This window comes from Conger conger, chromosome 9 (genome assembly GCF_963514075.1).
Source record: "Conger conger chromosome 9, fConCon1.1, whole genome shotgun sequence".
NCBI lineage: Eukaryota > Metazoa > Chordata > Actinopteri > Anguilliformes > Congridae > Conger > Conger conger.
In genome coordinates, this window is record NC_083768.1 from 41,705,666 (window position 1) to 41,727,206 (window position 21,541).

At 47.1% G+C, this 21,541-nt stretch overlaps 3 protein-coding genes across 3 annotated transcripts in view; 1 reads left to right on the forward strand and 2 right to left on the reverse strand.

Annotated features, from left to right (window-relative positions):
- Positions 1-5,010, reverse strand: part of smad10a (SMAD family member 10a) — a 34,959-nt gene extending 29,949 nt beyond the window's left edge. Inside the window, 1 exon segment of the mRNA XM_061254706.1 lies at positions 4,804-5,010. The gene's annotated coding sequence lies outside the window, so the exon portion shown is untranslated.
- Positions 5,011-9,005: 3,995 nt separating this feature from the next.
- On the reverse strand, positions 9,006-13,371 carry snapin (SNAP associated protein). The gene is made up of 4 exons (XM_061254184.1): positions 13,195-13,371; positions 11,874-11,920; positions 11,592-11,710; positions 9,006-9,582 (listed from the first exon to the last, which is right to left on the reverse strand). The coding sequence occupies exons 1-4, from the start codon at positions 13,308-13,310 to the stop codon at positions 9,475-9,477; spliced, it is 390 nt and encodes a 129-aa protein (XP_061110168.1). The 5' UTR covers positions 13,311-13,371; the 3' UTR covers positions 9,006-9,474.
- Positions 13,093-21,225, forward strand: chtopa (chromatin target of PRMT1a). The gene is made up of 6 exons (XM_061254183.1): positions 13,093-13,719; positions 14,634-14,731; positions 16,110-16,260; positions 17,089-17,275; positions 18,870-19,013; positions 19,572-21,225. The coding sequence occupies exons 2-6, from the start codon at positions 14,667-14,669 to the stop codon at positions 19,769-19,771; spliced, it is 747 nt and encodes a 248-aa protein (XP_061110167.1). The 5' UTR covers positions 13,093-13,719; positions 14,634-14,666; the 3' UTR covers positions 19,772-21,225.
- The last annotated feature ends 316 nt before the right edge of the window (positions 21,226-21,541 follow it).

Genomic DNA, 21,541 nt, shown 5'->3' on the forward strand with positions numbered 1-21,541 from the left:
CCAAGATCAGGGGGCTCCCTAAATTTTTGAGTAGCCAGCGGCTATAGCCAGCTATAGGTGTTGGAGGAGGGGAAACAAGTTGTTCCCATTTTTACGAAATTAGCGAGAACACCTTAAATACATGTCTAAAAGTATCCGCCCAAGCAGAGGTGTGTAGTCGGCCGTTTAGCTGCCAGCCAGCACTCGGGGAACACCTTGTAAGATGATATTATTGTTATAATTATAGTAACTGTGACTGATTCTAGGGCAAGGGCCGATCCGCTTCAGGATTTTGTGCCAACTTCTGCTCTTGATTCTTGAATTAGTTCTTGAATTAATCTTGATCATAAATTTGTATGAGCTCCGGCTACAACCACAGACTGCAAGTTTATCCCAAAGATTTTACTCTATTGAGGCATAGGAGTGAACTAGTGTAGTTCATACAGCTGTCAGAAAACTAAAACTAAGGTGACTGGTTGGAACAAAAACCAGCACAGAGACTAGCCCTCCAGGACCGGAGTTGTGCACCCTTGCTTTAGGAGAAGGTGCACAGTTTTTGGAATGCTTTTGGAAGTCGGTGTTCTAGAACTCCATTGCTTTCAGTTACCAGTAGGGATTGTGACATCAGCACTGGAAGAGCATTCTAATCACATAAATTGTGACCTCACCTCACCATAAAAGGTTAAACACTGTGATGTCAGCAGTGCGGAGGTTACAGTTCTTTTGCATACACAGCAAAGGGGCATGTTATAGACGACAAAGGAAAGGAAAAAGTGAGGATGAAAGAGGATAGATTGGGTCCATGTGGTAGGAAAGGGGGAGAGAGAGAGAGAGAGAGAGAGAGAGAGAGTAAGGGGAGGGGTGTAATAGTTACAACACAGGCTAAAATGGGCTTAATGCACACAAACAGGCAGCGGGGTACCTGTAATGACATCACAGCGGCCTCTCTGATTGGGTATGTAGAGGCACCGGTTCTATACGGTAGATTCGAACACGACTCAAAATCCATTACGCGCTTAATGGAAGAGCCCGGACCGGCGGGTAGAGGCATCGGGAGAACGCGCGAGGTCACGGACGCACGGGAAACAGCGTCAGCACTCGAGTAGGCCGAGGCTGGCACGGGCGGGGCGGGGCGGGGGCGGAGGGGGGCTGCATCCGAGACCGCGACCCCCAAAAAGCCGGCAGTGCGGCACCACACTTAGGGAACCGGGCTCGTGTCCCGGAGGTTGCAGGTTCAAACCCCTCAGGTGGGGCACAGCCACTGTGTCCTTGAGAAAAGTTGCTTTCGTAGGACTTTAGTAATACATCTACACTCTGAGAAATAAAGATTCAAAAAGTTCCGAGGAAGGTACAAATGCTTGTCGGTAGATTATAGGTACATAAAATACATAAAATTGTACCTAGCCAGGAATATATAATTAATTTGCACCTTTTTTCATTGGAAAACTTACTCATTTGTACCCAAGGAGAACATCCCTGTACTTTCAGGGTACATTTGGGAAATTTGATCCTTGAAGAACAAAAATGTACCTCCACTCTCTATCACTTTATTCATGAGTCCAGGATTAAGTTTAATCTGTGTCCATGAAACCACCTATAGCCTTATGAATGTAGACCTAACTGTAATCCAAAACTGCCCCCGTCACTGTTCACAGAATAGATTAATCTTAGTCCTGGACTAAATAGAGTTCATATGGAGAATCTCCATTCAAAATAGAATCTAGTCGAGAAGGAGGCTTAATCTGGGTCTGTAAAACTGGTCCAAATTGTACGATGATGAATAAGGAAGTGCTTATGTTTTTGAGTGACCCCAGATTCGTAAGACCCCCGATTCGTCCGTACACATTCTAAACATCGAAAGCGCCGCCTTCCTCCTGCTGAAGGCCAACCGTTCTGGTTCTCATGAAAAGGGGCGTGACCCAGTAACAGTGCCACGGCAACGGGTGTTCTGCAGTGTGCCACGGCCCGAGAACCTCCCATTGCCGGCCAGAACCTCCTGCAGTTAACCCTCGTATGATGTTCAAGTCAATGTCACCCCTTTCAGTGTTTTACATCTCTTAAAAAACAGGTTATCTTTATTCATCTGGGAGATATCAACCCTTTGAGGAGCGAAAACTATTCTAAACCAGTGTTTTAGACCTCTATTGCTTACACTTACACAGCGATTGTTACATCAGCAATTAGAACGTTCAGTTGAGAACCTGAATGTCTGTGACCTCACACCTGAAACGGTTAAAGGCGAGACGCACGGAAAAACATTTTTTGTCAACGCGGTTCTATCACGATAGCTGACCCTAAACATAAAAGGCGTTGTAAGATTCCGCCATCGCACGCAGTGCTAAGAGGCGGACGGCGCGGGGCAGGGAGGAAGCTGCTGACACCGCGCTGTTCCGTCTCCGCGCGGCTCGCCCCGTCAAGAGCGCTGACGTCCGGGCTCTCTCTCCCTCCCCGCCCGCTCTTCCCCGGGCCATCAAGGGCCGGAACGCCGTCTCAGTCATCACTTCTGAGCCTCCCAGCCTTTATACGTCCACTCCCATGAATTAATAATGTCCAGCCCGCATGCTTTACGATGATGATAAGGGTAAAGATGATGACCACGATGAATATTACTGTTATTATTATTATTATTATTATTATTATGTAATTTAACCAGCGCCGTGGGCCCAAGTATATTAGAGAAATATTACACAAGAACAAAACTGCCTATTAAGGAAAAGCCAAGCCAAGGCAAGAGGCTGAGCAGAATCTCAGTAGACGTCCAGCGCGAGTTTCTCACAACTTAATAACAACACAGCTCATGCAAGCAAGACCCCGGAAAACAATTCGGATTAAAAAACAAGACAACAACTGCTGTGGGGGCAGAGAGGCATGAGCAGAGGAACCATAACAGGGGCTATTAGAATGATGAAACCCAAAAGGCAAACTGAGGCCTTAACATAGGGATCACAAAGCAGGATTACTGAGTTAGCTGGATAACTGCACTGAGTAAAACCCACAAGGCAGGATTACTGAGTTAGCTGGATAAATTCACAGAGTAAAACGCAGAGCAGCTGCCTTTATTTCAGTCCATGTTCCAGTTTAGGGACGGTTCCGGGTTTTACTCGGTGCAGTTTTCCAGCTAACTCAGTAATCCTGCTTTGTGGGTTTTACTCAGTGCAGTTGTCCAGCTAACTCAGTAATCCTGCTTTATGGGTTTTACTGAGTGCAGTTATCCGGCTAACTCAGTAATCCTGCTTTGTGGGTTTTACTCGTGCAGTTGTCTAGCTAACACAGTAATCCTGGCACACCCCCCAGGCCAGCAGGAGAGATGAATAAGGAAGGGTTTGGCAAGGTGACCTTTGACCCCAACGGTGGAGAGACGTTCACACCTCCACTGCGGGAAACAGAGAGGATAAACCAAGTCGCACAAGCAGAAGAACATATAGAAGAGAACACTGAAAAATACAGAAATACTGAAAAACATCATCCTCCTTTCCTCTACTCATGTCCTTCTCCTATCTGGCAGAATGGGGGGGGGGGGGGGGGCGAGTGGAGGAAAAGAGGATGCATTTTTCGAGTATTGGGACGCACTCAGGCCCTCCAGAGGGACACAGAACCACGGATCCTGTCGCCAAACTGGAGCTGCAACAGGGAGCCAGCCCAAAAACTCAGGCCATGAAGTTACTGTACCAGTGCAAAGATAAAGGAAATATGCGGGCGGACAACGCCAATTCCAACAACACATCTCTGTGGGAAAATGTGAAAGTGTTCCGTTAATAAGCCGACATAGTGCGGCTTTTGTATAGGTGACCTATCACAGTCTATCAGGGCCAATAGGGCCAATCGGTGTGTGTCCTTTTACAGCGCTCCACACAAACATTTTTGCCAAGGGGCACATGTGCTCCTAAGATGAAAGGAGCACACTAATGCATCACAATTTACTAGATGTGCTCCTAAATTATTTTTCCACTTAGCGCACATGCAAATGCTCCTGAAACGGGAACACTGTAGAGCGTTGCTTTACAGACTGTATCCATTGTTCACCGTAGTACATGAAAGTGAATAATCGTGCATTCTATAAACTGTACCAGTTACAATATTTTGATAGTTTTCAATAGTTGTGTAGGCTACATAAATATATTATCATTATAATTAGCCTGCTCATTCCACTGAATGACAAGCACATCAAGCTTTTAGAACAGTCACTTTTCTGTGCCTTTCAGTAGACTGCACTCTATGGGACTAAATACTGTAGCTCAACAGTTAAGACATGAGTCAATTATCAACAGTGCTTAACAATAACAATAATCACAATAATAGTATGGTTAATATTATTAAACAGCCACGTCTACTTAACTTGCTTGCCGACTTAGCACTCTCCTAAACACGCAAATACGACCAACACCATAATTGGTAATATCACGTCATTTGACCCTGTCACTTTTCAGTAGGCTACGTTAGACAAAACTAGCGATCCGGCAAGGCAATCAGCTAGTCTACACATCTATTCACGCTACCGAGCTAAAATACTGCGCAAGCCCGTTTCATAAAAAACACACACAGCAGGGAAATTGAATCATATGAATGTACGTTCGCGTCTCCTGAAGTTGCTGGTGGGTTATCTGTAATGTAGCTAGACATCCACACCTCCGACGTCTGTCTGTTGATAGAGCTCGCTAGTCTGGAGAGGGGAATGACGGAGAGAACGAGGGGGGGTCTCCTGTCTCTTATTTGGTCTACTAGCAAGCTAGCGAGAAACGCACGCAGCTAAAACGACTGTCCTTTTCGCCCGGCGGGGGGAAAACCGTCCTCATTATAAAAAAAGAATAGATGAACTGTACTTACTCATCGACAGGACAGCAGACGAATAAGTAAGTGGAGGGTGCTCGTTTCAAGGGGTTGGGGGGGTTAATGAAGAAGTATTCCGAAATACCGTCCCCCTTCCCCCTCTCTCCGGTTCCGTCTGACTCGGTCTCTATCGCAGTCGATATCAGTCTATCAGCCTCTCTGTCTCCGATCGCGCATCCTGCAGCTCTCCCGAAGCCTCTCCTCGCGCTCGCTACAATAACAAAAGAGGAGAGACATTGTGCGCGTGAGTGTCTCAGCGAGCCCCAGCCAATGGGGGCCGCCGTTGCAAAGGGACAGCGGCGCTCAGCCAATGGCGGCGCGACTCTCACGGCTGGCCTCCGGGTTGAGGTCTGTCTGGGTCGCATTGAGATTGACAGGTCGGCGCGGCTGTTTTTTTAAGGTGGCGCCGCCGAGCTTACTCCACCCCCCCCTCCCGTCATCCGCTCCCCCCACCACTCCAGTCTTCTCCTTCTCCACCAGCTACCGTTGACTAAAAACTGTGACGAGTATGAGCTGGGGGGATCCTTGCGTCGTAGTTTTTGCTGCCCCCCTCACCGTTTTAACTGTCCTCTGATCTTCGATCGAAGGGTTCTTTTTGTCATAAACACAATACGACTGGACTGGATACAGCAGAGGTCTCGCAAGTCTGGACTTGAAGCCGCAAGAATGAACACATTAAAATGTGGATCTTACCGTCCAAAATTGAAGTCCTCGTGCCCTGCGCACGGTGACGGGAGGAGAGCGAATCCTTATTAAACTATAATGAGTATTTTGAGGAGAACATATGTAAATAAATAACTTTTTGTTTTTTCCTCAGTTTGAGATCATTAGTTAGAATGGACTTTGGTTGTACAGACAGCATTATGAACAAATGAACATAATGAAAATAAAAAATTCACATCAATTCAATAGATTCCAATCATCTAGATTCCGCTTTTAAAAAAGTAAAAAAATATCCAACTTTTGTTTGGGTATGTGACTTTTGGTTTTGATATATGAAATATGTGTATTATTATTTTGTTTTATATTGATATTTTAGCTTTTTATAGAAGTAGTTGTGTAACACAAGTAGAGCTATAATGTCTGCTAAAAATAATATTCCAGCTAATTAGCAATTCAGTATAACTAGGACAAACATCTATGCCCTACAGTCCCAATCGATAGGGCCCCTGAGTGGGACAAAGAAAATGAATACTTGGGAACATCAGGATTGATTTTGCATTTTACAAAGTCAGCTTTCATTACTTGGTAGTAGTTTACAGAGACAGACGTAGTGTATGTTAGGTTTGCAGAAGTGTGAGTGCCTACGAGCTACTCCACTCGTTCCGGGTGTGGAAGTCAGAATGCCGGCACAACCTTGCGGGACTGCTGGGTGAAATTCCCAGGCCTGGGAAAAAGTGATATGATCGTATCCTATTCGTCTTGGCCTGGGACGATAAAAGTCCACAGACCATAACACCCAGTCCAGTTCCTGGGACAACTCTGCAACCTACAGTGCAGCCATAAGTATTTGGACAGTGAACATTTTCTGTTCTTTCCAGACCTCATTGGTTCTTATTAGCATTAGTGCTTCATCTTTACACACACAAATTTAACTACAAACAATTCTACTCTATTAGCTCATGCAAGTGTTTTTTTTTTGGTGTGTGTGTGTGTAAATGAGCAAATTGAGATCTTAGTATTATGGGTTAGTATCATAAATACGCTGTTTATAGGGCATTAAATATATGTGTGAAGTTTTACACGAATAAACGGTTTCATGTATGTTTCTGTGTTGTTTTATATTAAGTATGAAAAAATGCTGAATTTAAAAGGCTGTATCTGCGTAGAGCCCATTCACTTTGGTATCCAATATCCAAAAACCCACTCAGAACTGTATAATTTTAAGGACACAAAATCATTATTTTCATACTATCACTGTTTTACCATCCTATATTTTAGACAGGTACAACTGGAGCTGGGAAACCATGGTCTTTGTGTGGACAACAGGAGCACCCGCCAATCAAAATGTAGGCCTAGTGATGGAAGCCCAGTAACTTATGAAGCAGATAGAATCAAGATGGCTGCCTCTCTCCTCCTGGATTTAGGTGCCCGTATCATTCATCTCCTTTCTTTCCACCATCTTGAACTTCTTAGCTGGGCCTGTTATTTCTCTCTACTCTTTCAGCACTCTTCACTGACCTTCGACCTTTCTGGATCAGTCTCAACCTTTCACTTCCTGCTAAAAAAAAACCCGCCCAAAAAAACATGAGGGGGGGGGTCATTCTGGGACTCTTCTCGTCCATCTCCCAGCAGAACTACATCCTTTGACAAGCTCCTGCTTCTCCTCCTTACGCGGTAATAGAGGTGACCTTTCCGAACAGCGTATTAAAAGTCCTCACCTTGTCCAGCCTTTAACCAACTGTCATCTTCATACTTGTCAAATTCTCTTCTTTCCTCCTGGTTTATACTTCACCTGTTCTATATTCTGTGTGTTGTATTGCTCAGGCATTGCCTTTCGTTTCGAGCGTTTCTGTTCCCCTTGCGGACTCCCCCCCCCCCCTTGAGTCACTCGGAGACCGCTCCCCTCCGTTTATTGTTGGCTTATTTATTCTGTTCCCTTTTTATTCTTTCTCTGGGTTTCTTCGACTCCGCCATTCGGTCGTCCCCCGAGATGCCTCTCATACCGGCAGGCTCTCCCCCCTAAATCCTAGCGATCACAGCCTTCGGTTTGAGTCCCAGCGTACCTGCTGTGGCAACACACTGCAAGTATTGCGTTCGCTTGTCCTTAATTTTCTGCTTTGGCTCAGGGCTTTGAAAGGCTTATCCGAATAAGCGCGTAAACACACATTTTTATTTTCGTGACTAATTCAGAAGTAGCCTCAGGTTACCTGTCCATTTGTGGCCTACTTTTATTGCTTCTTTGTTTGTTCATAACTTAAGACTCCAGTTTGCATCTACACACAGGCATTTGGCAGATACTCATATCTAGGACGACTTCCAAATGCCTCTGACAAGACTTGAAGAACACGGTTAGAATGAAGAATTAAGCCAATACAAGTGCTAGTACAAATCCACAATGAAAAAAAAAATCCTAGTAGTTTTGAAACATGGCTGTATATATATATATATATATATATATATATATATACTGTATATAGATTTCCTATTCGGCACATTTAAAGGTTAAACTGGAGCAAATCTTTATGTTAAATGCAGTTTATACACTTTTTTTTGCTCTTGTTTGTCTGGAAATGTGTTTGTCAAGTGAATCGCCTTATGAGTTGCCCTGAATGTGACCGTGTGCAAAAAACATTAACAACAAGAAAGAGAGCACAGAAATGATGAGGCCCTCCTGATTTATTCACAACATTGCATACCTGCGAAACACAATCATTTCTGTAGTTTTCACAATGAGGATTGTCTCACTCTGAGGGGCCAGTTAACAGGCCCTGGTTTCTAGACGTCAATGACATGAAATACATAAAAGTTTCAAATCATTGTTTAATAGCCCCCACCCCCACTTTCTCCAGTCAGGGTAATGTGTGTGTATGTAGCATGCTAAGGGCTAAGGCCCGTTCCTATGTGCGCAGCTGGAAAGCCTCAATGTGTAGTCAGGGGGACAACCAAACCCCCCCACCCCCAAAATCCTTCACTATGCGCCAAACACTGCCTGTATTAGGAGGAAATCAATACAGGCCCCAAAGCCGTGCCCGAATGAAGTAGCGCCGTGAAGAACACCTGATCCATTTAAATCAAAACCCGCCGCAAAAAAGGGATGGGTTTGCCAGAGATGCGAATACAGGGTTTCGCTCAATAGCCGTGACCAGATGCATAAATATGTGCGTCGCTCGGGCAAGTGGATGGGTTCAGTTAATTCTTGTTTAAAATGGATTCTTGTTATTGGCAGAACGTTTCTGAACTGTATTTAAAAAAAAAGAATTTCATACTTTACAGAAGAATAAAAATGCGAAAATAAGCAGTCTTCCAAAGGACCAAACCAAAAGACCGGCCTTTTTCAGTGACAAACGATCCCCCCGTGGCCAACGGTAGGTACTGCAACCCATGGGAGAACCTTCAGGACAGGTCTAATCTAAATGCTTATAAAAAAAATCGAAGTGCTTATACATCGATCAATAAAAACACTTACTTCCTATACTGTCGATTAGGGAGATGAGCTGAACTCAGCTGCTGAGTTTCATTCCCCCCCCCCCCCCCCCCCCCAACTTGTTATCCAATCGTTAATGTGTGCCAGGGTTTTTAAGCTTTCTCTTTTACTGCAGGTAACAGACATAATTAATAGGAGTGGATAGGGGATAGTGGGGGAGGAAAGAAAAAAAAAAAAAAACTACAAACAGGTGCAGTGTGGGTACTAGCATGTACAGTGTTACATCACATGGATTGCAGCTGGCTACGGTACGTTAATCACCGTGCACTATCAAGGGCACCTTGCGGGTGCGTTATTAGTGTACCTGTGCACACCAGCTTCTTTAACAGTGCAGGGGTACAGAGTTACAGCATCTCTGTCGACGGAACCAGACTGGAGCGCTAGGAGAGAGAGAGAGCGAGAGCGAGAAAGAGAGAGAGAGCGAGCGAGAGCTCCGGTCTTTCATGTCCGTTGCATCATCGTCGTGTTCGCGCTAAAGGCGCGGCCCCCGCTCCGATCGCTGCGGTGCCCGGGCGCTTGCATCACGGCTTGCTGGGAGAGCGCGGAGTGAAAGCTCCAGAAGTTTCCAGCATGGTCTTCCTACGCGCCGTCTCCTTGGCAACGTTATGGTTCAGCCGTCGCAGTCTCTCCTGAGGTGGAGGGGGGGGGGGGGGGGGGGGGGGTCAGGCGGTGCGTTAGACACAGCCGATGTTCCATATTCTGCACAGTAATGAGACCTGTGGAGTGCCCCCGATTCCCACTCAGACGGACTCTTTATTTCAGACAGAGGCGTGTCTTGCCCGCCCTTTACTGCCAAGAGGGAGACGTCTGCACACCTCCCACACCGTGCATACACTACGCTACCTGCCGGAGGAAAGGTCATGCACTCCTCTCTCTCCCCGAAAGAGGTGCCTTTATTGGACCTGAAAAATCACCTAGTTTGGCCCACATACTTCATTGGGCTGGCAAGGACAGGAGCCTCCAATGAATATACATTTTTAGAGAAGAAAAAAAAACAGCTAGAGCAGGGCTGCCCAACCCTGTTCCTGAAGATCTACCATCCTGCAGGTTTTCACTCCGACCCTAACAAAGCACACCTCATTCAGCAGCTAGAGATCTCCTTGAGCTGCCGTTCAGTGAAATCAGGTGCTCCAAATTAGAACTGAAAACCTACAGGACAGCAGCACTGTACCAGGAACAGGACATTCACTGAAGTTGAATGTTTTTTTGTTTTTTTTTCATGAGAGTAGACAGTGTGGCCTCGTTATGAATATATCTTTTTTTCCCCCACTGTATTCAGACAGGGGCCAGCAGAGAGCACACACTGAAAAAGCCAAAATAACAAGCATTTTAGTCTTGTACCGTGACCTAAAATCTTGTTTCTTCTACTTGCTAAATAAGATGCAAATATTGCCAATGAGCTGAGACAGTTTGATTAATTTCAAGATAGAAAGAAAAATAAGATCTTATTACAAGACTGTAACACTCCTTAAGTCACAGTCACTTTTTGCTATTTATTTTTATTTTATTTACCAGGTTCATTCATTCATTCATTCATTCGTTCATTCATTCATTCATTCATTCTCCTAACCCGCTTATCCTGAACAGGGTCACAGGGGGGCTGGAGCCTATCCCAGTATACATTGGGCGAAAGGCAGGAATACACCCAGGACAGGTCGCCAGTCCATCGCAGGGCGCACACACACCATTCACTCACACACTTGTACCAATGGGCAATTTAGTCTCTCCACTCAGCCTAACCTGCATGTCTTTGGACTGTGGGAGGAAACCGGAGTACCCGGAGGAAACCCACGCAAACACGGCGAGAACATGTAAACTCCACATAGAGAGGCCCCGGCCGACGGGGATTCAAACCCAGGACCTCCTTGCTGTGAGGCTACCCACTGCACCATCCGTGCCGCCTTACCAGGGACAGCACACATGAAATCAACATTTTCAATTTCCAAATCAATTTAAATGTGCCAGAGTTAGCTGGTGAGCTCATTTTCATTTAGTCCCTAACCTGCATGTCTTTGGACAGATAGTGCAGATAGGAATGGGATCACAGGAGAGATGTGGCCAATCAAAACCCTGGGTCGCATGCGGGTTTTGATTGGCTAAACAAATAAACTGTGCCGACTGCATGCCGATTGGCCTATGTGACTGTTGAGTTTTTAAGTGAGCAGAGAGAAAGCTGATTGGACAAGCACTGCACCAATGAAAATGCTGGGTCTGTCACCTGGAGGAACAATGGTCTCTCCAATGTGTGCCCCTCACATCATAGAACATTAAATATTTTACTTGTTATTAACAGATTTTATTTTACTGATACCTCCTTTGTGAAACGTCAAGAAAGCAGAGACTCTTACGCTTTCTTATATGTGAAATCTTTTATAAAGATATATAAAAATATATATACAAAATATATATATTCCTAGCAGTGTGTTTATCTGGCCAAATTAGGCCACAGTCAGAATGTACCATGTTTCTGCAATGTCGAACGGCTGGATTGGGGATTGTCCCCTGCTTAGTCGCTGTGGATAAAAGGGTCAGCTAAATAACAAATTATTATTAAATTCCAAGTATTCCATTTCAATGCAAACGGCACAACAGCAAAAGCACAATAGGGAAGCATGTGAAGCATGGCCGGGCCACAGACCTGGGCGTTCTGCAGTATGTTATTGACCAGCACCACCCTCCGTCTGGCGTTAAGCAGCTTTTTCACATAGGGCTCCAGGTCCAGCGCCACCTTCTGGTGCTCGTTGATTCTGCACAGCTCTGACACGGGCACGGGAGAGAGGAAGAGGATGAGGAAGAGGATGAAACTGGGGTGGGGATAAAGTAGGTCTTGACCTGATTCAGAAAAATGCCTAAAACGACTAACACTTGTTTTCTTATATTATATATAATATAATATCTTATATCCTATTCTTGGACTTACCTGTGGCCAGGTTATCAATGTGTTCCCGCAGCTCAACTTGACTTTCTCTAAAAAAAAAAGCAACAAAGATAATTGAAAAGAAATTAATATACATTTCAGAAGAATGACATGAAATATAGTATCCTACATATTACCAATATATGTGAGAAAATGTGTGGACTGATCCACTGCACTACAAGAACACCAATGGATAGTTGGTTTATGCATACAAAATACGAATTTGGGCTATCCTGGGCTACCATGCAAAAGGAACCATTCACGTCTATTCTTAAAACTCTACAAGACAAAGTTAGCCCCTAAAGTACTTTTTCCATGACCAACTCACGGTGAAGGGACAAGAAACGATAGTTCTGTTGACAAAAACGTGTCCAACTTTTTAAATGCATTCATTTTGTTTTCAGGAGTAGGCAGTAATGTTCCGGGGGTATTGCAATCCAGAACGTTTTTGCATTCATCTAAAAATATATAACAAGTCGAGTAAACAGTTACCTGCGCACCTCCTTCCTAAAACAATATTTACCTTTTGAATTTAACAAGAAAGACAAACAAGTGGAATGTCTAGCACTTCAACGCCAAGGGACAACATGGGAACAAAATATTTTTTGATGGTAACAGCCGGCCATTCAACCTGTCGGGATCACCACTTGCCCACCGTCTAGACTGAAGGCTAGTTCTGGACGGCAACAATGTCTGCGTTTTTTCTCCACCGATTTCGTTTTCAGCACAAGGGCTTAATTTAAGCTGTTGGTCGGAGGAAGTTACAGCGCAAACACCGAATGCTGGTTGAAAGGAATCCGCAAAAGAAAAACAGCAAACCTCCAGAGATGAGACTACCCTGGTGTACTCTGCCAAACTTTGCATTGAATTACTCCACAACTAGAAAGACAGGTGAATTTTAGGATTCTGCACATATTTGAAACCAGGGGCAAAAAATAGGCAATTTGATGCCACTGCCCTGCAAATAGGAACTGGTTATCCCGTGACTAAAATTGGTTCTGGTTTGACTCCCAAGTGCAGGAACACAATTGCTCTGTGAAATGGGGCTTAAGTAATTTTTACTTATATATATATAAGTAAAATATATATTCTTTAAAAAATGTGTTGCCTAGCAGGCAGGTAGCTAGCATTCTCACCCAGTGAGTCAGCTAAAGCCTCGCATGAACCTGTCTTATGAACCCGTGAGCAAATCACGGGACTGGAAAAAAAACAAGGAACTGTCACAGCTACAAGCATCAGCAATCCCTACCGCGTAGCAGCAACAAATAACAGCGAAATGGAAGCAATTGAAACTAAGCATCTCACGTGTGTAGGACCAACTCACCTGACGGAGTGGACATGCAAGTCCAGTTGCTGCACGGCTGGTTTTAGTAGCTCAAGAAGTCCCTCCGCAATGACATCTTTCCCCGAAGGCGTTTCGACAACTGCAAGCGCTGCCATCTTTCCTCCCTCTCCGTAACGTCACCGATCAACTTTCTACAGGGAGATCTCGCGACACGTGACGTAGTCATACGTAAAGTCGCTCCATTTTCCCCCCAGTGCGGATTTGATGGTCGCCATTTTATCATAGAGGGGCACTAAAGCGAGGCGGCTGTAGTGTTAGCTGACTAGCTAGCGTATATCTGAAGTAAATATCGTTTAGCGAAGAAGTGTCTCTAATTAGGGTGAAGAAGGTGTGGTAGCCGTCTTGCTACTCGAAAAAGTTCATAACAACGTTGTTCAATTCAAACTTGACTGAAAGCATAAGCTAGAATAGCTCAATAGCGTCGGTTAGCCAAGGAATCCTTATTCATTCCATCTGCTTAGCTACGCACTCGCCTTTGATAATTGTTCCAACGTTTTTCTACAAGTAAGTCGAGTCTATTTCACTAACGTTACCAAATTTAATAATAAAATATAACTAACTAAATACAATTGATTAACGTTATAGCTACTGGGAGCTTAATTGGGTCTTTTATAATCTGTTGTTGGCTTGCTATGCGTTAGGTAGATGCATAGCTAGCACGCTGTTTTAATAGATAATTTAGCACATTAATCTGGCTGTAGCTTGCTATAGTAAATGGGCGAGTGCTGTGCCGAACGTTTTACTTGGCCTTCGAACGACAGCAGCGAAATCACTAGATAAACCGGGTTAGATAACGTTACCTAATTTACATTCTGGATATAAGATTGCTAAATTAGCTAGCTATGCGAACAATGCGCGTGTTGCAATTTTTAATTAAACCTAACTAGCTAACACTACGGGTTCTGTTTACATAGTTACTAACGTTAACTATGATAGCAAACGTTAACCGCTTCTTTACAAACAAGTGAACCAGAACGTGGTAACGTTACCTGTCTGCCGAGGGCAGTCTATTTGACTAGCTAGTCTGTTAGGTGGCTATAATTTAGCTAATTTGCAGCGTTAACCAATGGTTGGCATTTATATAGCGAGAGAATGTACTTTTTATTTGCGTTAATATCGTGGCGTAGTTGGTTCGCAATCAGACTGATTGCCTCGGCATGTAGTTAATGGTTATTGTTTAAGTTAGTATGTCACAGCCTCATGACGGATGACTATTTTTACATTCTGAACACGTTAAATAATTTTTAGTCGGTGCTCTACAACTCCATTGCTTTCAACTACCAGGAGTGATCACTCCAGTAGTACAGTCTAGTCGCATATTTGTCATCTCACACCTTAATGCTCCCTTCCCTTCCCCTCCCCTCCCTTTTTTAAAATTGTAATTAACGCCTTTGTTTCTCTGGTTTCTTTTCCACCAGGAACCTGTCCGTTGTTCATTGAAGGCAGTGAAAATGAGCGCCCCCTCGTCACAAAAAGTCGTGCTGAAAAGCACCACCAAGGTGTCGCTGAACGAGCGGTGAGAGGCACGCCACACTGACAGAGTATCAGAGGATCTGGGGTCACACGTTGGGGTTACATAGAGAGCCAGACCCCCCCCCCCCACGGCACCGAGCTCTCGCCCGCACCCCAAATGTGCGGCGCGACCATTAAAAAGAGGGGGGAGAACAGAAGACGAGAAATGAGAAACCGGCGCCACCTGCCCGGACGTGCGCACTGCTCACGGAAGAAAGCTGACGGCGGCTTCTCCCGTTACCATACGAAGCCGAGGAGCGATGGAAAGCGAGAGAGATAGCATTGTGGGAAAAACGCCGTTGAAATGGTTACACGTATATTCGGGCGCGATTTTTTTGTCTTTTGTGAGCAGTGCACACTGTAGGTGAGCGGGGAGGGGGCAGATGATGATTGACGATGATGATGATGATGATGATGATGGTCATGTAGACGGGTAAGGTGTCTGTTCTGGAAATGGCGGCTCCTATGCGGCCGCGTGACCCCCCCTGAGCTGCCCTGCAGGGTTGGTGGTACCTGTGTGATCACAGGGGGAGGTGGGTGACACGGCCCCCCCCCCCCCCAAAAAAAAGCGCAAGCACTGCCCCGTCGCGCGCTCTCCGCTCAGGTGGCCGAAATATGTGGTGTAGTGTCTCTAGCTTTTGTTTCTGTTTTCTTCCCCCCTCCCCCCCCCCCCTTTGCTTCACTCTTGATGTGGAACCCGGTGCCCAGTCCTGGCTCGGACGCGCTCAGTCTCCCCTCCGCCCTCCCTCCGTCCCCCCCCCCCCCGCCCCCCCCTCCCCTTCACCACAGCGGGCCGTGGGGCGCGGTCCGAGCTGTAAGTGGCTGGGCACCACCCTGGCCCCGGGCCTCCTCGCCCTGCCTCTGTTTCCCAGCAGATGGCGTTCGCTGCAGGGTGGCTGGAGGCCCGTAAGTGGCACACCTGACGCTACCTTTCTCTCTCTCTCTCTCTCTCTCTCTCTCTCTCCCCTTTCTTTTCATTTGTCTCTCTTGCCATTTCCCCTGTCGAACGTCTCCTTATCTGCCCCCCCCCCCCCCCCCCCCCGTCTGTTTCATTGAAATATTTCCCTCTTTCCACTTTGTCGTCCATGTTCTCTCTGCTTCGTCTATCCTCCTCTCCTTGTGTGTTGGTCTCTTTTAAAAAAATAAAATAAAAAGTCACACCAGGCCACCAGAAAAGTAGGGTTGGTTTGATGTTTCAGACTACCAAAGAGTGCACGAGCGAGAGAGAATTGCGCACAAAAAAAAAAAAGCGACCAGGCATTGGGTGTCTTGCTGCTGACGGCTGTGGGGGTACCTCCATAGTGTTGGGAGTATCTGCTTTGAAACCCTGTCCCTCCTCCTCCTCCACCCCCCTCCGTCTCTATTCCCCCCCCCCCCACAAGCTTCACTAACATGCTGAAGAACAAACAGCCCACGCCGGTCAGCGTCAGGGCCACCATGCAACAGCAGCACATGGCCAGCGCCCGCAACCGCCGCCTGGCCCAGCAGATGGAGAACCGGCCCTCCGTGCAGGCAGCCCTGCACCACAAGCAGGTGAGGAAGGGGGTCGGGCTGGAGCCCCGGGGCTGCTTTGGGGAGGTTCCCCCCGAGGGCTGTTGGGTTAGTGACGTGTTGGGGGAGCTCAACTGGTTGGAGAGTGTGTTTTTTTTTATTTATTTTATTTATTTAAAAAATATTTTTTAAAAAATATATATATATATATATATATATATATTTTTTCCTGAATGTTTGGAAGTCCGTGTTCCGGAACTGCTTTCAGTCACCGGTAGTGATTGTTTCAGCATTAGAATGTTCAGTTAGGAACATTCTGCTTGCGTATTTGTGATCTCGCAGCCTTGAAGGGTAAAAAGTCCTGGGAGAAGCAATGCAGATGGTCGTTTTCCTTGCCTCGGGCGTGTGGAGCTGTTTGGTCAGTGGCCAGTGTAGAACAGGTTTGATTTCTTGAAGAAATGTCACATCTAAATTGGCTATTTGTCTTTGTAGCTTGCAGGTTTCGGTATACGGATACAATCTTCAGACATCGGTTAAATCCGTATGGATATGTATGTGGCATGTCATTTAGGATGGCGTACCTTCTATTCCGGCAAAGTAATGTGGTGAGGTTAAATTGTTTTGGAAAGCGATGTACAGCCCTGGTAACCGCTCCATTGAAGACCCATCATTTCCTGTGTTTTGCACATATGAAAAACTGTTAACACTTCCTCAGGGCTACAGTAGAGGAACTGCTGCCTTGTTTGAATCAGTCAAATTATAGACCCCGCATCGTGACGTAAACTCTCCCGGCTGAAGAAAAAATAAATAAAAAACTAGCGCGTCGGCCCCGCACCCCTCTGCCTACCAAAAGTGGTCTCTCCCTCTCAGAGCCTGAAGCAGCGGCTGGGGAAGAGCAACATCCAGGCCAGGCTGGGCCGGCCCATGGGCGCCCTGATGCGGGGGGGGCCGGGAGCGCGCGGGTACGCCGCCGGCGGTCTGCGCGGGATGCCGAGAGGGGGACTCCGAGGCCGCGGGGGACGTGGAGCAGCGTTTAGGGGCGCCCTGTCCCTGAGAGGTGAGCTTCCTCGCCGCCATTTCCTCTTTCGTTTGGTCCTGCGTTGCCTTCACAGGTTTGCGTCCTGTTGGGTAGGATCGGTGTTCTGTAGACCAGGTGTTTCCCCCCCCCCCCCCCCCCCACCCCGTTCCTGGGGATCTGGTATGCCCAATTGGGGACTACAAGGCCGGTAGATGTCCAGGGACGGGGTTGGGCAAAGCTGATTTAGGCAGTGTTATTACTGTGTTTATTGTTAGCATGGTTAGCTCAGCTGGTCTGCTCCCATGGGGGGGGATTCCAGGCTTGGCTCAGCTTTGGGATAATCCTGGGGTGTGATGTCACACCGTTTGGTCTCTGTAGGGCTCCTTGGGTGTTGACATGCGTCAGGTCTTTCTAAAGCCCCCCTTCCCCCCCCAGCCCCATTGGGTTTCTGCCATTTGTGTCTTCAAACAAACGCCCGACAACAGCTGGGTGGGGGTGCCACAGCAGGACAGAGCAGCTGTCTGTCAAACCACCGTTCGGCAATGTGTGGTCCTCAGTCTGCTGCTACACTGTGATGTGCACACACTCACACACTCTCACACACTCACACACTCTCACACACTCTCTCACACGCTCTCTCTCACGCGCTCTCTCTCACACGCTCTCTCACACGCTCTCTCTCACACGCTCTCTCTCACACGCTCTCTCTCACACGCTCTCTCTCACACGCGCTCTCTCACACACGCGCTCTCTCACACACGCGCTCTCTCACACACGCGCTCTCTCACACACGCGCTCTCTCACACACGCGCTCTCACACACGCGCTCTCTCACACACGCGCTCTCTCTCACGCGCTCTCTCTCTCACGCTCTCTCTCTCACACGCTCTCTCTCTCACACGCTCTCTCTCTCACACGCTCTCTCTCACACGCTCTCTCTCACACGCTCTCTCACACGCTCTCTCTCACACGCTCTCTCTCACACGCTCTCTCTCACACGCTCTCTCTCACGCGCTCTCTCACGCTCTCTCTCTCACACGCTCTCTCTCACACGCTCTCTCTCACACGCTCTCACACGCTCTCTCTCACACGCTCTCTCTCACACGCTCTCTCTCACACGCTCTCTCTCTCATACGCTCTCTCTCTCACACGCTCTCTCTCTCACACGCTCTCTCTCTCACACGCTCTCTCTCTCACACGCTCTCTCTCTCACACGCTCTCTCTCTCACACGCTCTCTCTCTCACACGCTCTCTCTCTCACACGCTCTCTCTCTCACACGCTCTCTCTCTCACACGCTCTCTCTCTCACACGCTCTCTCTCTCACACGCTCTCTCTCTCACACGCTCTCTCTCTCACACGCTCTCTCTCTCACACGCTCTCTCACACACACATGGCCTGGAATGAGGTAGAGGGGGGTGACAGTTTTCACATGCTGGTTATTCTTTTTATCCTTTTGGAGGATATTAATTTCTACACGAGCATGCTCCATTACATCGTAACACATCGCATAAAGCGTATATAAAATGTTTATTTTCTGAATCGGGCGGTTCCAGCGATCAGTGCCCTTGTTAAAATGTGTATGGAGTGACAGTGAGCTGAATCGGGAGCCCTGCCTCGGTCCCTCTCTCCGCAGGCATGGGGCAGATGCGCGGGCGGGGCGGCCCCGGGCGGATCGGACTGCGCAGGGGCATGAGGCAGCGCGGGGCCCTGGGGGGCCGCGGGGGCGTGCTGGCGGGCCGAGGAGGCGGGGCCGGCCGGGGCGGGATGGGAGCCAGAGGTGAGTCCGCACGCCGAATTACAGTACATAATTACAACTGTTCATCAGGCACATTAGCGTTAAGCGGTCTCTGAACTGGCAAAGGCTTGTACACAGTGGAATAAACACCGACTGAAGACTTGCTCCAAATATCTTAATTACTGTACCCTTCTGGTTGTGGTTCCGTCTTTGCTTGTGTGTTGTGTACACATGGAGTCATTTGGTGCGATGATCCTTGGAAGTGACCTGGATGGATGATGTGCCTTTTATTTAGTTATGCTTTATTTATCCGTGAAGGCTCGTTTGAGATTATATCCGTTTTAACAACACGAGTAATGTCCGGAGCCGTTGTGTAACCGTGACGACTATAGATGTTAATGGCTGTAGACCAACGAATTGCAGTTTATCCAAATCAAACTTCCGGAGACGTTACCGTGTCCTTCGGTATGCACGTATTGTGTGCGTCTTCGGGTAAATGCGTGTGCTGAATGAGTGTGATGCGTTTGAGTCGCCGTGGGCCGTGTTAGCGGCTGCAGGCGCTAACCGCGTGCCCGCCGGGCGCTCTCTCTCTCTCCCCAGGTCGCGGAGGACTGGGCCTGCGGGGGCGCGGCGGGTTTCGGGGCCGCGGGCGGGGCAGGGGCCGAGGGGTGGGCCGTCCCGCCGTCACCAGGGAGCAGCTGGACAACCAGCTGGACGCCTACATGTCCAAGACCAAGGGCCACCTGGACGCAGAGCTGGACGCCTACATGGCCCAGGCTGACCCCGACGGCATGGAGTGACCTCGCCCCCCAGGGACAGCGGCCACGCCCATAGAGACTGCGCACGGACACACACACACGGACACACGGACACACACACACACACACGGACACACACACACGGACACACACACACGGACACACACACACGGACACACGGACACACACACACACACACGGACACACACACACGGACACACACACACACACGGACACACACACACGGACACACACACACGGACACACACACACACGGACACACACACACGGACACACACACACACGGACACACACACACACGGACACACACACACACGGACACACACACAGGCCGATAATTACTCCGACCAGACGACCTGGCAGTGGTGCATTCACTGTGACTACGCGGAGGAATGCATGTACCGCCAGTTATGGGACAAGGCCTCCAGCGTTTCCACACACTCAATCTGCGCTCTGACCAGTGAGACAGACACACACACACACACACACACACTCGCCAAATCCTACTGTTGTGAAGTCCAGTGAAGAACTGTTTTACAATCATCATTTCTACCAAAATTAGGGTTTTTGCAGCACCGTTGGGTTTAGACACTCCAAATGGGTGCGTCACGTGTACACACTGCTGTGGACTTGGAATGAACAGGGCCTTTCTGGAAAAATCTAGATTGGAGGCAACCCAACCGCCTGCTGTTGCCTGGGAGACCCTGATCTGGAACAATCTTTTCTGGAGCTCGAGGTTCCGATGTTGAACTGGCCCTGGCGATGAAACGAGCCCGCTTCTAACCCCTCCCTCTTCAACCCTCGGACACTTTTTGTTCACACTGTGACTTACGTGACTTATTTCTTTTCTTTTTTTTATAATTTTTTTTGTTGTCCCAGAAAAAGACGAGAATCTCTGTTAGGGGAAGAAAATCATTGAGGGGGGGGAAAAGAGTGTCAAATCCCTGGCTAAACAGTACTTTTTAAAAATGTTATTTATTTTTTTAAAACACTTGGGTTGCTGCGGCTTTGGTTCCCTCAGTGATATGTTAAAGTCCACACGCGTTACTGTCAAGTCTACACAATTGGAATGATGTACGAAGCAAGCAGTGTATTATTTTGTGTCCATTTTGCTTCTAAATATGCTTCAATCATTTGAGTCCTGACATGGCGGAAATTTTGTCGGCCCATATGCCCAATGTTTTTGTTTTGTTTGTTTTTTTTGTTTTTTTGGTTTGTCTGTATACTTTCCCCCTTAATGAGGGAAATCATCCGATTTTATTTTAAAGATGTCATTTGCCTTTTTGTTTATTCTTTTGTCTTCGTAATCCCTGTTAGAATTGTTACGAATGCTAAACTAGACAAAAAAACCCTGTACGAAAGTGAATGCAAAAAGGGGCGTGAGATAACGTGTTGTACTCAGAAAGAATAGATCGAAACCATTGTATTGGTTTAATATGGGTCCTGCATCGTTTATTAAAGATAGATATTTTAAATGCTTATGTTGTATATTTATTAAGACTGGTTCCTTGCATTCTTTCTTCACTGGTAACCCCGAGTAACATGCCTTTTAATAAAAAAGATACCGTCAAACTAGTGGGAGTTCTATTTTAAGTTTGGGCATATTATTAGTGGAAGTGCAACGTTATGGATGCCGCAGTACTCAACAGAATATTGGTTTTACTTGGCCCAGGGAATCTAACTCGACTACTTCAATGAGAAATCTAGTCTACTTCTGGATCATGGTAAGGGACAGATTGAGGGTTTTTTTTGTTGTCGGTCAGCACAGCAGTGCTAGTATTCTCGGGGTAA